This window comes from Psammomys obesus, unplaced genomic scaffold (genome assembly GCF_907164565.1).
Source record: "Psammomys obesus unplaced genomic scaffold, mPsaObe1.curated_primary_1811, whole genome shotgun sequence".
NCBI classification, from domain to species: Eukaryota; Metazoa; Chordata; class Mammalia; order Rodentia; family Muridae; genus Psammomys; species Psammomys obesus.
The window spans coordinates 28,814,129-28,829,615 of record NW_026596117.1 but is presented as its reverse complement, the minus strand read 5'-3'; the positions used below and the strand labels follow the sequence as shown (position 1 = coordinate 28,829,615).

The following is a 15,487-nucleotide window of genomic DNA, read 5'->3' as shown; positions in this document are numbered from 1 at the left end:
AAATGAGAAAAAGCTCACAGGTATTGAACTAAAAATAAATTCCTAAAATAAGATAGTAACAAATAGAATGAAAAGCTTGAGAGAGCATTATTCACTAAAAAAGCACACAAAATTCAATCAGAATACTAAATATAGATTCATACTATTATCAAGAGTTCACAGTTCATCCCAGTGTGTCACAGACAATTGCAACGATCAGACTCAGAGGAGAGTCAAAGAAACAAAATAAATTTTCTCAGGTTCACCAGGTATTTCTGTAGGTTTCCTTTGTGTCCAATGCCAGTTCTCTAGGATAGACCAACTTTAAGGAGAAAATTGTCGGTATGACTGTATATATTATATTTCTTCTCAGTCTTACAAAGCTGTAGATTGTATCTATAACTCTTAGCTGAAGAAACTGAGGCCTAGTAATAGCTGCTGTTCAGCCTTTATGTCTCCTGCAGCAGAGGCTGGAGTTGTCAATGCACCAAAGCTGCTGCAGGAGATGAGCCTGCACATGAGGTATGCTGAGGCTAAGAGACTAAGAGACACTGGTGTGATATCTCAGTTGGTAAACTGTTTGGTGCATGAGAGTGAGGCCTTGAATTTGGGTCCCCAGGATGTATGTGGTACATCTACACAATGGAGTATTACTCTGCATGAAAAATAAGGAAATCATGAAATTTGCAGGTAAATGGTGGGACCTGGAAAAGATCATCCTGAGTGAGCTGTCCCAGAAACAGAAAGTCACACACAGTATATACTCACTCATATAGACATATAATATAGGATAAACCTACTAAAATCTGTACATCTAAAGAAACTAATCAAGAGAGAGGACCCTGACTAAAACGCTCAATCCCCATCCCAAAAGGCAAAGAGGATGGACATCAGAAGAAAAAGAAAACAGGAAACAACCTAGGAACCTGCCACAGAGAGCCTCTGAAAGGCTCTGTCCTGCAGACTATCAAAGCAGATGCTGAGACTTTATGGCCAACTGTTGGGCAGAGTGCATGGAATCTTATGAAAGAAGTGGGAAATATTAAGATCTGGAGAGGACAGGAACTCCACAAGGAGAGCAACAAAACCAGAAAATTTGAACACAGGCATTTTCCCAGAGACTCATACTTCAACCAAGTACCATGCACAGAGATAACCTAGAACCCCTGCACAGATGTAGTCCATGGCAGTTCAGTGTCCAAGTGGGTTACATAGTAATGAGAAGAGTGACTGCCTCTGACACAATCTGATAGGCCTGCTCTTTGATCACCTCCCCCTGAGGGGGGGAGCAGCCTTACCAGGCCACAGAAGATGACAATGCAGCCACTCCTGATGGGATCTGATAGACTAAGATCAGAAGGAAGGAGAGGAGGACCTCCCCTATCAGTGGACTTGGGGAGGGGCATGTGTGAAGAAGGGGGAGTGAGGGTGGGACCAGGAGGGGAGGAGGGAAGGGCTTATGGGAGTTTATGGGTTTATACAAAGTGAATAAAGTGTAATTAATAAAATTGCTAGCCCTCCTATATACAAATGACAAATGATCTGAGAAAGAAATGAAGAAACAATATCTTTCACAATAGCCTCAAATATAAACTATTTTGGGATACCTCTAACCAAGTAAGTAAAAGACTTGTATGATAAACCTTTAAGTCTTTAAAGAAAGAAATTGAAGAAAATATCAGAAGATGGAAAGACATTCCATGCTCATGGATTGGTAGGATTAACAAAAAAAGGTCCATTCTACCTAAAGAAATCTACAGATTCAGTGCAATCAATCCCCATCATGATTCCATCACAATTCTTTGCAGATCTTGATAGGACAATATTCAGTTTCATACAGAAACACAAAAAACCAAGGGTAACTAAAAGAATCCTGAATAATAAAGGAACTGCTGCAAGTATTACTATTCCCAACCTTAAATTGTACTACAAAACTATAACAGTAAAAATGGCATGATATTTGCACAAAAAAACAGATACATTGGTCAATGGAATTGAGTTAAAGACTCAGACATGAGTTCACCTACCTGTGGACACCCGATTTTTTTTTTTTTTAAAGAAACCAGAAATACGCACTAGAAAAAAAAAACACAGCATCTTCAACAAATGGTGCTGGTCTAACTGGATGGTTACATGTAAAAGAATTCTACTAGATCCATATTTATCTATCACCTTGCATAAAAAAATCAACTCCAAATGGATCAAATACCTCATCATAAAACCAAATGCATTGAACTCGATAGAAGAGAAAGTAGGGAATAGCGTTAAACTCATTGGTACAGAAATAGACTTTCTGAACAAAACACACTAGTGTAGACGTTTTACCATAGGCAATATTTGTTTCTGCTGTGTTAATGTTTTCCAAAAGTTTTTTGTATCATTTATTCCTTCTTTTTACTGTTCGTCTTTGTGACTTAATTGTTTTCTGTTGTACTAACTTGTTTGGGGTAAAACTAGACAAAACTAGTCTACATTTTGTTATAACCACAAATTTTCATTGTATGTTATTAAACATGGTACTGTGTGCATATACATTAAAGACCTTTCACTACAAACTCTCCTACCCCAGTCCTTTCTTTCCTCTTCTTTTATCCCACTTTGTTACCTAAGACAATTTTACTTCCACTTTTATGTCACATAGAAATACATGATTTCCCATACATGGTTATTACCTAGAACCCCTGCTCAGATGTAGCCTATGACAGCTCAGTATCCAAGTGAGTTCCCTAGTAAGGGGAACAGGGAATGCCTCCAACATGAACTCAGTGGTTGGCTCTTTGATCACCTTCCCCTGAGGGGAGAGCAGCCTTCCAAGGACACAAGAGGAAGACCATGCAGCCAGTCCTGACCAGACCTGATAAGCTAGGGTGAGATGGAAGGTGAGGAGGACCTCCCCTATCAGTGGACTTGGAAAGGGGTATGGGAGGAGATGATGGAGGGAGGGTGGGCTGGGGAGAGAATGAGGGAGGGGGCTACAACTGGAATACAAAATGAATAAACTGTAATTAATATATAAAAATAAAAATTTAATTAAAAATAGAAATACATGATTCATGTATCTGTATAAAATTTGGGAAGAATTCATTAAAGAAAACAAAACAATTGTCTAATACTATAGCAAGACAGTCATCATGCAGTTGCATCAATTTCCCTACAGCATAACTTCAGTTTTTATGGTTTAAATATATCTCAGTGTGCATATATACTTTACTGTCTATCTATTCCTCAGCTGATACACAGCTAAGCTGGTTTCATAACTTAGCCTTTGGGAACAGCACCACAATGAGCACTGATGTGCAAATAGCTCTGCGTTGTTGCCTTGACTCCGTCAAGTAGATCTGGTCTTCATTTCTCTAGTTACTTCCATACTAATGTCTATACTAAATGAACCAGTTTTCAGTCCTCTCTACAGTAATTTGTTCACACTGTCAGCAAAATTTGCTATTTTTCCTAGGTTTGTGCCTTTTCATTTTGTTTTGGAGCATGGTAGACTCACTGTTTGACACACAACTGAAGGCAATGATTATCTCTCCCCCAAGAACCTATTATGTACCAATAGTTCGGCAATGAGTGGTAGACTCCATCCAGGCTGTTGATAGGTTCAGTCTTGTGCAAGGACCACACAGGCAGCCACAACTGCTGTGAGGTCGTATTCACCATGGCAGTATCACGCACTAAAGATATTTCACATCTCTTGTTCGAATCTTTTAGCTCTTGCATTCTTCCCAATACCTTTTTACAGTGTTCTCTGTTCCTTAGAAAAGTCAAAGAACTACCACAAGGTGTGTCCACCTGTGGAATTGACCTTAAAGGCATTAGGAAGAAGCTTGATGGAGCAATCAGAAGTGAGAGAGATTAGTTAATAACATGCTGCACAGTGAAGTGTTGCTAAGAGGGTTAATTACACAAATGCTCAGTACCAGAAGCTAAGTGGTCAGATACTGCTCATGACAAATAAGTTGGTTTAGTTGTTAGAAAACATGCATACAAATAAGATATGCAAATTTCAATTGTAAAACATAATTTTAACATGAGCTGTAGGTACTGATGTAAAATGCTGACATTTTCATATTGCTGAGCAAAAACGAGTGTTACATAAAGCATCATTTGATATAAACGGACAAAAGGAACTCACGGAGATTTATTTTTTCCTTAGCCATAGGCACATGGACAAAAGGCTGAGAACCATTGCAAAGGGTGATGGGTCTCAAGTGACTTATTTGCTCTGTCAGATGACATTTGCCATTTCAGAACCGGTTCACCTAAGGGAAGAGAACAGTCATCTTCCCTACTTCAACAATACTCCTGAAAATAGAGACTAGAAGAAACGTTGTTTGCCATTCTATTGGGTTCCCAGTCAGACATCAACACATGATGTCTCCCTGAACTCCACCCATCTGAGGCCATATCCATTATCTCTTGCAGGTTGGTGTCTATTTTCTGAGGCCTTGCCCATGCCAGTGCTGAGGCTTTCAGGCATAGGAAAGATTTGTGACTCAGATACATTTTTTTTTCTCTTTCTTGCTTTGGAGAAAAATAACATTGAAACTGAGGCATATCACACCCCAGCTTCCCACATTGACAAAGTGGGTGCATCCTGGAACCTGCACGTGCCAAGCCAGTTGGCCTATCTCATGTGCATGACAAGAAGTCTGGAGCCCAAGCCCATTCCATGATTATCTGCAGGAAGTACTGCCCACTACATGGTAGCCAGTAACTCCCAGGAAACCAAGAGGCATTCCCTCACCCAGGTAAACACCAGCATAGATTCCTATGTGTAGAGAGACGTGTGCTCTGTAAAACCAAAGTTCATTTCGCTTGGAGAAAACAGTTTTTTCAGGATCCAGAAGTTGCATGCCACAGAAACACCTGAGCGGCCTCTATAGCTTTCCACAGCACAGCTACAAGGAGAGACTGCCCTGGAAACTGCACTGATTCTGGGCCAATGTTTCTCCAGAGAAGTGAGGTTCACACCCTAATAATGTGGAGCCTTTTTACAAACTACCTCATTTCATCCTCATTAAAAGAAGGATTTAGGGCTGGAGAGGTGGCTCAGAGGTTAAGAGCACTGGGTGCTCTTCCAGAGGTCATGAGTTCAATTCCCAGCAACCACATGGTGATTCACAACCATCTATAATAAAATCTGATGCCCTTTTCTGGCATGCAGGTGTACATGCTAACACACATTGTATACATAATAAATAAATAAATCTTTGTCACTCTCATTGCTCTCCTCCTCCTCTTCCCCATCAATTATTTCTATCCTAAAATTTTGAGTCCCCAGGGTACTGATCTGAGGAGCTATATACCTCCTCCAGAGCCCAGTAAAAACTCTCCACTCTGCATGTCCAAGGTCAGTTTTTAGATTCCATGCATAGGTGCAGTTGTGTGGTATTTTGTCTTTGTATGTCTTAACTCACTGTCCTCCAGGCCTGTTGATGATGCTGGTAATGACTAGATCGATTTTTTAAAAGAAAATTCATATTGCATGATGTAGATATACCCCATTTTCTTTACTAATCTTTAGTTGATGAATCAGCAGGTTCATTCTACATTTTTAGCACTGTGAATAGTGCTGCAGTAATCAGAGTGCAGAAATGTTTTGTAGCTGTGGTGTTTTCATTGAGTTCTTAAGTTTTTCTAAATAAAACTACATTCCTCTCTCCTTGGTTAGAGGTTAAATATTTTATGTTTACCTTTCTCTTTTAAATTCACAGGTGAAATTATATGCATCTTTTCTGAAAAATGTTATGATCTGCAATGTTTCTGCAAGGTGGAATGAATAATCAAGATAATTGATGCAAACAAGATTCAATCGTTCATTTTTAATTACTTCTGTTTTATTGAGGAACCTAATACTTATTGCCTAAGTGGCTGCACTGTTCACCATCCCAGCAACAATGAAAAAGAGATCCTTTCTCTCCGAACCTCCACTAGCATCTGTTTTAGCATCTGTGTGTGTGCATGTGTGTCTGTATGTGTGTGGTATGTGTTTGTGCATGTGTATGGTGCATGTTTCTCTCTCTATGTTTGTGTTTATGTGTACATCATGTATGTAATTAGTGTGCATGTGTCCATGTGTCTGTATGTGCCTGAATGATGCATGTGGGTGTGTTTGGTGTGTTGGTACATGTATAGTGTGTATTCGTGCATTTAGTGTGTGAATGCATGTATGGTGTATGTATGTATGTGTGTGTGTGTGTGTGTTATCTGTGTGGGTATATGTACTGTGTGTATGTGTGTCTATATGTATGTGTGTGTAGTGTGTATTTATGTATACATACAGTGTGTGTACAGTGTGTGTGATATATGTAGTTTATATGTGATGTGTAGGTGCACTCTCAGGTGCATGCACAGGTAGAGTCCAGATATCCATATCCTAAGTCTTCTTCTATTGCTCCCTACCATGTATGTGAGCCTCTCCCTGGATCCACAAGCTGTTTTCTTCTTTTTTTTTTCTTCTTTTTTCTTTTCTTTTTTTTTTTCTGGAATGAAGGGTTTATTTTTGTTCCTGCTTTCATGGCATAGAGAAGGAAAGGCATGGCAGTTGAAGCAGCTGAGCCCACTGCACTCCCAGACACAGGGAAAAAAAAAAAACACATATATGCTGCTTCTCAACTTGATTTTTTTCTACATTTTCAGTGCAGGACTTCAGGTTATGGAGTAGTACCAACCACATTAATGTAATCTAATAGTTCATTACTGACTTACCAGAGATTTATTTTCATGATTTTAAATTCCATCAGGTTGACAATCAAGATTAACCCTCAGGACATGTCTTTTGTGCTTAGCAATTTTTGCTACAATCTGCTAATAAATGCATTTTGTAAGGTCAGATAGTGTATAAACTATAGTGGCTGTTTTCTTTATGGACTTTCAGTGAACTATTCACATTTCCCTGGCAGACAGTTATGTCAAGCCTTTTCTCATATGGTTACTGCCCATCCACACTTTTCCTCTGAATAGAATCTATCTGTTTAGTTTTAATGTCCATTTAATTATTGAATTTTTGCTTTTGTTTAATTTCTTAGCTCTTTCTGTATTCTTGATATTAATTCCCTATTGGGTTACTGTGTGAGAAAGATTTTTCTCATGTTCTATAGGTTACTTCTCTCTGTTGGTTATCTCAGACACAGTGAGGAAGCATTTATTTTATATGATCTCATCAATTCCTCCAATTCTTTCCTGGGTGCCCTTTCAGAAATTCCCTGCCATTTGATATTCCTCTGTTGAGAATTCTCTGTTTAGTTCTGTACCCCATTTTTAATTGGACTACTTGGTTTGTTGGTGTTTAAATGCTTCAGTTCTTTATATATTCTGGATACTAGCCCTCTGTCAAATGTAGGATTGGTGAAGATCCTTTTCCAGTCTGTAGGCTGTCATTTTGTTCTGTTGACAGTGTCCTTTGTTTTACAGAAGCTTTTCAGTTTCATGAGATCCCATTTATTGATTATTGTTCTTAGAGTCTTGGTGTTCTGTTCAGAAAGTTGTCTTCTATACCAACGAGTTCAAGGCTCTTTCCCACTTTCTTCTCTAGCAGATTTATTGTGTCTGGTTTTATGATGAGGTCTTTGATCCACTTAGACTTTAGTTTGTGCAGGGTGATAAATATGGATCTATTTGCATTTTTCTATACGTAGACATCCAGTTAGACTAGCACCATTTGTTGAAGATTCTGTCTTTTTTTTCCATTGTGTGGTTTTGGCTTATTTGTCAAAAATCAAGTATCCATATGTGCAAGTGTAACGGCAAAAAGGTGTTGTAACAGCACAAAGAAGGAGGACGAAGAAGAGAAGGAGGACAACAAAGAGGAGAAAGATGAACAGGGGTTGGAGGTGGAAGAGGAAGAGGAGGAGGAGGAAGCTTTCAGACACTCCATGCCAACAACTCACAAGAACCATTCTTGTGTGAGTGCAGGTACCCCGTGTCTAAGTAACTTGTATTTCTGCATGGTCCACAATTCTCTTGGCATGGGAGTGGATGGTAAGAATTTGGGGCAAGAAAATAGGTCTTTAGGTTGGGGAGGTACTAAGACCAAAAGTTGGTGATGTCATTAGGGATCAACAGGAGAGAGTTGAGACTAGAAAATAAATTTGCTCCTATGTAGGAAGTCATAGGCATGAGGTGTGAGCAGCTTTACCTTGTGCCTTTGTGGTATAGCAACCTTTTTCTGTGTTGGGACAGAAGACTCAATGTTATCCTAACCCACCCTGGGATATTCATGGATGTTGTGAAGTTGTGAATGCCCTAATAACATCCAGCTGGTCCAGAGGCATGGAAACTTGATTTCAGTCCCAAAAGGATGAGACTTGTAGTTGGAATGACACTAAATTCTTTGTATCCTCCTGGCTGTCCAGTATTAGTTGTGTAGTGGTCATGAAGGCCAGGGGATCTCAGAGACAACTGACAAATATAGGCAGTGTTTCCAGATTTCTGCCTCCGTCAAAGACTGAAGTCACTAAGGTGACAAAAAAAAATGTGGGAGCATTTTATGTATGTTCAAATTTGGGTATGTTCATACATGCATGTGTATGTATGTAGTGTATGTTCATATGTGCCTGTACATGTGTGCATGTGCTCACATGCACACTCGTATGTGTAGACCAAAGTGTGAGGGTGGGTATCTTCCCAGTTGCTCTCTATTTTCTGAGACAGGGCGTTCCCCTGGATCTAGAGCTAGCTAACTCAGCTAGTCCAGCTGGCCAGATTGGTGCAAGGAAGGGCCTGCCTCTCCTGACTCCCAGCTCCAGTGTTACAGGCCTGAGGCACCACACCCAGGTATTATCTGAGTGCTATAAATGGAACTCAGATCCTCATGCCCTAGCCGAAAGCACTGAACATGCTCCCTAGAAAAAGCACACACTCCAGGGGTGAGAAAAGACACCTCAGCACAGGGATGGGGAAGGGGACATTAATCAAATCTGAAGGCTGTGGCATAAGGATAGGTAATTATTCTTTCATTGTGGTGACTTAACAAAGGATTCTTTACTTCTTTTATTACATCAAAGTGCAGGTTAGAAGTTCAGAGGTGGGCTGGAGAGGTGGCTCAGAGATTAAGAGCACTGATTGCTCTTCCAGAGGATCCAAGGTCAATTCCCAGCACCCACATGGCAGCTAACAACTGTCTGTAACTCCAGTTCCAGGGGATCTGGAACCCTCACACTGACATACAAGCAGGCAAAACACCAATGCATATAACATAACTTTTTAAAAAGGCAGCTCTGGTACTGTCTTCATTTAATATGAAGCTCAGCTGGACATGTCTGCCCACACAAAAAGGTATTACAGAAATTTAGAATATAAGTTCCTGCCTGCTTACTCTTTTATTTAATTATTTTTATTTTGAGACAAGAGTCTCACTATGTAATCCTGGCAGGCCTGGGACTCACAAAGATACTCCTGCCTCTGCTTCCCAGGTACTGAGATTAAAGTCCACCATGCCCTACTAATTTTACATTCATCTTGATTTTCCTTTTTTGTTGTTGTTTTGTTTTGTTTTGTATTGTTTTTCTTTGCCAATAAAATTGGTGGTTGTTGGCTGGTTCGTTTTCATTATCCAGTTCAGGCTGCTGATTCATATTTTATCCTTGTTTGCTTGCCAACTGCACCAGGAGTTTCACAGCAATCTGAGAGGCACCTGAACCAAAAGAAGTAATTTTATCTCAGACATGTAGAGTCAGTGTAGGTCACTGGCTTCCAGAAACCGATTCTTGGAAAAAACCTTCAGGCTCTTACTGAAATAATGACTGAACACTGGCTGTGTCACCTCAGGTGTTAAATGTCATTTTGTGAAGCAACATTTTGTGACAACTTCACTTGAGCCTCTTCAAACAAATGACTGGTTGACAACAGGGACCATTTGTCACTGTCCTTATCTTGGACACTTTCAGTGATTGTTTGCAGTTGCATGTGCATGAGATGAAATCGAACCTGGTACCTGCTCAAGACAAGAAACAAAAAGAATTTGACTGATAAGATTCCCTGCCTCAGCTCAGACTCTGCCCTGTACAGGGAGCAAATACTCCCGTGACTCCAGGACACTCTGGCTCAAACAATACAAGTTCCTTGTACATCAAACAAAGGCCCAAACAGAATATCTTCCCAGTGCCCCCTTTCCTGTCATCAGATGTCATACTTAAAGGGCTTACTTGAACACAGGACCAATTTTTTTCAGAAACTTTTTATGAGGTTATTGTCCAGAAATTGATCGTGCTCAGAAGATTTGGGGAATTCCCACATTGCAGAAAAGATCCCGTGCATTAAAACAAAGGGAACTGTGACAGTTCCACAAAGGAATTCTAGAACAAACACACAGCAGGAGTTATCTTAGGGAGGTGATCTTGTAATGGGTTTTAGTTGATATGCCTAGAGATTTCAAATGCAAATTGAAGTTGAATCAAGGCCATTCCCCATCAGTTCCCATTCTGCTTCCTTTGCGCTGAAGAGCCTCCTTATTCCTGATATTTCTCACAAGGCAGAAGCTGATGAGACCCTGATTATCACTGCTGGAAGCCTACAATGTGACTGAGGGACATACCCAGTCTTTCTAGAAGACCCATCACTGACCCCAGAGTGCAAATGGCTCCTGTGCTGAGCGTACAAAACCCTTCACAATTTCAAAAGCAAGAAGGGTTCCTCCAAAGACCTCACCTTCCCACCCCCCTTGCCAAGCTTGTCTTTCCAAGATGTCTCCCACCTGACATCTTCCCTATATGCAGAACCAACTCACCCTCTTCCTCCACAATGGCATCTTTTTATTTTCCCAGTTTTTGCAGTTACTTCAGGTTATAAATTCACAACCAAGCATTCAGAGATTCGATGCACAAGTAGGAGAGAGTGTGTGCGTGTAGTTTTCAGGGTCTGGGTGACCTCACGCAACATGTCTTCCACTTTTCATCCATTTACCTGCAAACTTCAAGGTTTTATTTTTCTTAAGAGCTGATTATAATTTCATTGTGTCTGTGTTCATCTTCATTTATCCCTTCATCAGATAATATTCAATAAGGTTGTGTCCATTTCCTATCTATTGTGAGAAAACATACATGTCTTAGAAAGTATTATGGGAGTAGGATGTTGAATCCTTCAGGAATGTGCTGAGGCATGGTGTAGATGGTTCATTTGGGAAATCTTCTTTCTAGTTTTTGAGATTTCTCCACACTGATTTTTAGGTTGGCTGCAACAGAATTCACCCTAGGAGCAGTAAATAAGGGATCTTTGGTTTTCCCTAGACCAAATTGGTTGTCATTTGTTTTGTTGTTCTTGTTGTTTGTTTTGTTTTGCTTATTTTTTATTTCAGCCAGTCTGACTGGAATAAAGTGAAATCTCAAAGTAACCTTAGTTTGCATTTCTCTAATTGCTAAGTATTTTGGATGTTTTTAAAGATATTTCTTAGAGATTTTTATTTCATCTCCTAAGAACTCTCTGTTCATATCCAGCCCATTATTTTATTTTTTAATTAAGTTTTTTATTTTTTATATTTATTATAGTTTATTCATTTTGTATCCCAGCTGCAGTCCTCTCCCTCATTTCCCCCTAATCCCACCCTCCCTCCCTCATCTCCTCCCATGCCCTTCTCCAAGTCCACTGATAGGGGAGGTATACCTCCCCTTCCATCTGACCCTAGCTTATCAGGTCTGATCAGGACTGGCTGCATTGTCTTCCTCTGTGGACTGGCAAGACTGTTGCCCACTCAGAGGGAGGTGATTTAATTGGGTCATTTGTTTTCTTCAGTCTTTGATTTTAGAATCCTTTATATAGTCTGGATATTAACAATACATGAGCTGTACAGCTGGCAAAGATCTTCTCCCATTTTGTAGGTTTTAATTTTTCTTGATGAATTGTTTCTTCTTCATTCCAGCCACTTTTAAGTTTTATGATATCTCATTTATCAATTGTTGCCCTTAATTCTTGTGGGGGTGAAGTCCTATTCAGAAAACCCTCTCCTTTCCCATCTTGCCTGAAAATGTAAAATGAAATAGCAATTTAGAGACAACTTGGATGGGGCTTCAAAAATATAAATAACCCTTTTTTTCCAAGGGCTTATTCCGAAGGGAAAACAAAATGTATGCCAAAGCAAAATTCTGTCCACAAATACTCTATCCATAGCAACCAAAATATGTGGAGGAAAAAAAGAATGCATAAAACAAATGTGTGTCCATATAAATAACTATGTTTAGACATACAAAGTATGAAAACATACAAAGTACTGACAGCTGCAACAGTGTGAGTATTATCTGTGTTTTCCTGTAGCATTTTAGCTTTGTAGGTTCCACACCAGTATCTCTGCTCATTAGATGACTTCTGTAATGACAGATATGGATTCATTTTCATTCTCTTTCATGTGAACATACAGGATTTCCCCCTCTTTGTGGGATCCTGCAGCTCAAGGAGCACTGAGAACTGAACCAGAACTGAACCAAAATGATGGTAATTTTAGGGTGACAAGAGGTAGAACCGGGGAGGCCAAGATGGCGGCTTTGGGAGAACACTGTGTCTGAGAAGCGGGACAACACTCTCCATGCAGCGACCAGGAGACTGAACTCTGAACTACAGCGATCCTGTTTCCCAGGTGAGGGGAGGCTCCCACAGCATGGGAATCGTGGGAATCGGTCGGGTCCACTCTCGGGCCACAGAGCCAGAACCCAGAAGAGATCCCAGGTAACACGTGCTTTGGGTCTCTGGGCTGGAGCTGCAAGCCTGCATGTCCCGATCACTTTCCCAGGCTGATTGGTGGACACAAGGGTTCCAGAGACTGAGAGTCCCAGTCGCAAGAAAACCCCACGGGGAAGGAAAGTTGCAAGACTGATCACGGGTCACCCAGTCTTTCCCTGGAAGGTCTCCCTGACCGAGGGTACCCACCGCCATCACAACTGAGCTCCCACTGCGCATGGAGAGCAGCTGTGCGCCCAGCTCAAAATCCCTACTCCTTCTTCAGAGGAGGCAGGAGGCATCCAGCAGAATCTGCCACAGACCACATTGTCTGTACCCCAACCCGAGATCAGGGCTGAGAAAACCCAATCCTTTCAGGCACTCCCCCAAATGCCTCCATAACCCTGCCGCTGCGGAGCGGAAGGATAAAGAGGCGCACAGCGGCTTCACAGTGCCGGGACCCCAGTACTGCCGGCTGCTCCTAGCAAACAAACTTCAGCTCGGGATCTGAGACTGTGGTAAATCAACATGTCCTGAGACTCTCCTGGGTCCAGCGCAATAAGGTCTAGCACCAAGTCCTAGCACCGGTGGCCCCCCGACCCCTGGCAGAGAAACCCCGGCTCAGGATCGGACTGAGAAGGCCCAACCCCTTCTGGCACTCCCCTGAGAGCATTGCCATAAGCTTGCCCTAGCGGAGGGGAAGGTCAGAGGGGAAGGACAGAGAGGCAGCCTGCCAAGGACACAGCACCCTCTCTCCAGCTCACCCAGCGGCCCCTAGCAGAGAAACCCAAGCTCTGGATCTAAGAACACTCAACCCTACCTGGTACTCTCTTGGGATCAGCAAACAAAGGTTCTTCTGCAAGGCTGCTTCTGGCAGAGAGATCTGGGCCCGGGATCTGGGATTGAGAACACTCAACCTAACTCTTTCCCACGCTACCCCAGGACCAGTCAACATAACCCCTCCTGGCAGAGGGAAAGGACAAAGAGGCAGCACACAGGAAAGGTGGACACCGAGTCCTGCGGCCACAGTGTCACAGAGCTGACTGTTAGCCTACCCGTGCACTTTCGCAGCAGGACCAAATCAGAGAGTAGAGAGCAAGGGGAACCCCTGTGCAATCCAACTGGTCCTGCAAGAGAGTGAGTGAGCCTTCTAGGGAGAGTTTGCCCCAGACCCAGGGCCTCTCCACAGAAGCAATAAGATGAGATCCCTGCCACCCACACCCCTACTGTGGGCATCATAGGGATTCTTGGGATAGCGACTCCAACGTTGAAGCCTCTGCCTTGTGGGTCCACCAGTGTAATACAGGCAAACAATCCCTGGATCTCAGACATAACTGCATAATAGTGGCCTGCAAGCTACTGAAATGGTCAAAGAATCCGCGCATGCACACTGTGCCCACTAAAAGCGCATGCAAATAGCGCCAGTGTCACATTCTTTACTTAGGCAAAACTAAAACCACAACGCATACTCCCAAACCAGTGAACCTCTCTCATCTTCCTGAAAAAAACAGTCCAGAAAACAGAAAGAGACGATCATAGCCCAAACTACAAACTCGAGGAACAAACAGTAGGATTATAAATAAGCAGATGGCTAGAGGCAGACATAAGAACACTCCCAACAACAATCAGGACATAATGACCTCAGCAGAAACCCCACAAAACAATAGACACTTCAATTCACTAGAGATACAAGAAACCGACCTCAAAACTATGTTTCTCCAGCTATTAGAGGCCCATAAAGATGAAATGAACAAAGCCCTCAGAGAAATAGCTAAAGAAATCAAGACGAACCAAGAGGAAACAAATCGTGCTCTCAGAGAAATGACCACGAAAATTGAGGCAAACAAAGAAGAAATGCACAAAGCTCTCAAAGAAATGTCCACACAAATGAAGGCAAATAAAGAAGAAATAAACAAAGCTCTCATAGAAATACAGACAATCATAGCCAAAGAAGTAGAGGCGCAATTAGTGATACATAGAGAGGAAACGGACAAAAGAAATAGAAGCTGTCATTGAAAAGCAGGATTCCACATTCAAACAGATGAAGGAAATGGTGCAAGACATGAAAACAGAATTAGAATCAATAAAGAAAACACAAATAGAGAAAAACCAGGAGCTGGAGAACATAGAGAAAAGATCGGGAACTACAAAGGCAAGCATCACCAACAGAATACAAGAGATGGAAGAAAGAATCTCAGGAGCTGAAGATTCACTTGCAGAAATTGACACGTCTCTCAAAGAAAAAATAAAATCAGAGAAGTTCTAAACACAAAGCATCCAAGAAATCAAGGACACCATGAAAAGACAAAATCTAAGAATACTAGGAGTAGGAGAAAAAGAAGACATCAGGCTCAAAGGTCCGGAAAATATTTTCAAGAAAACTATAGAAGAAAACATTCACAACTTAAAGAAGGAGATGGCCATAAACATACAAGAGGCCTACAGAACACCAAGTAGACTAGACCAGAAAAGAAATTCTTCACGTCACATCATAGTCAAAACACTGAACCTACAGAACAAAGAAAAAATTCTAAAAGCAGCAAGAGAAAAAGGCCAAGTAACATATAAAGGCAGACCTATCAGAATCAGAATCACACCAGATTTCTCAACAGAAACTATGAAAGCCAGAAGGGCCTGGACAGAAATCATACAGTTCTTAAGGGACCACAGATTCCAACCCAGACTACTATACCCAGCAAAACTTTCAATCAACATAGACAGAGAATTCAAAATATTCCATGACAAAACCAAATTTAAACAATATCTACATAGTAACCCAGCTCTACAGAAGTTACTAGAAGGGAAACTCCAAACCAAAGAAAACAACTACATCTAAGGAAACAGAGGAAATAGATAACTA

The 15,487-nt window shown here is 41.3% G+C and overlaps 1 protein-coding gene across 1 annotated transcript in view; it reads left to right on the top strand.

Annotated features, from left to right (window-relative positions):
- The window catches only part of LOC129692785 (testin-2-like), a 31,014-nt gene extending 18,639 nt beyond the window's left edge, over window positions 1-12,375 (top strand). The window contains 2 exon segments of the mRNA XM_055629269.1: window positions 7,748-7,896; window positions 12,332-12,375. Coding sequence (XP_055485244.1) covers window positions 7,748-7,896; window positions 12,332-12,375 — 193 coding nt within the window.
- The last annotated feature ends 3,112 nt before the right edge of the window (window positions 12,376-15,487 follow it).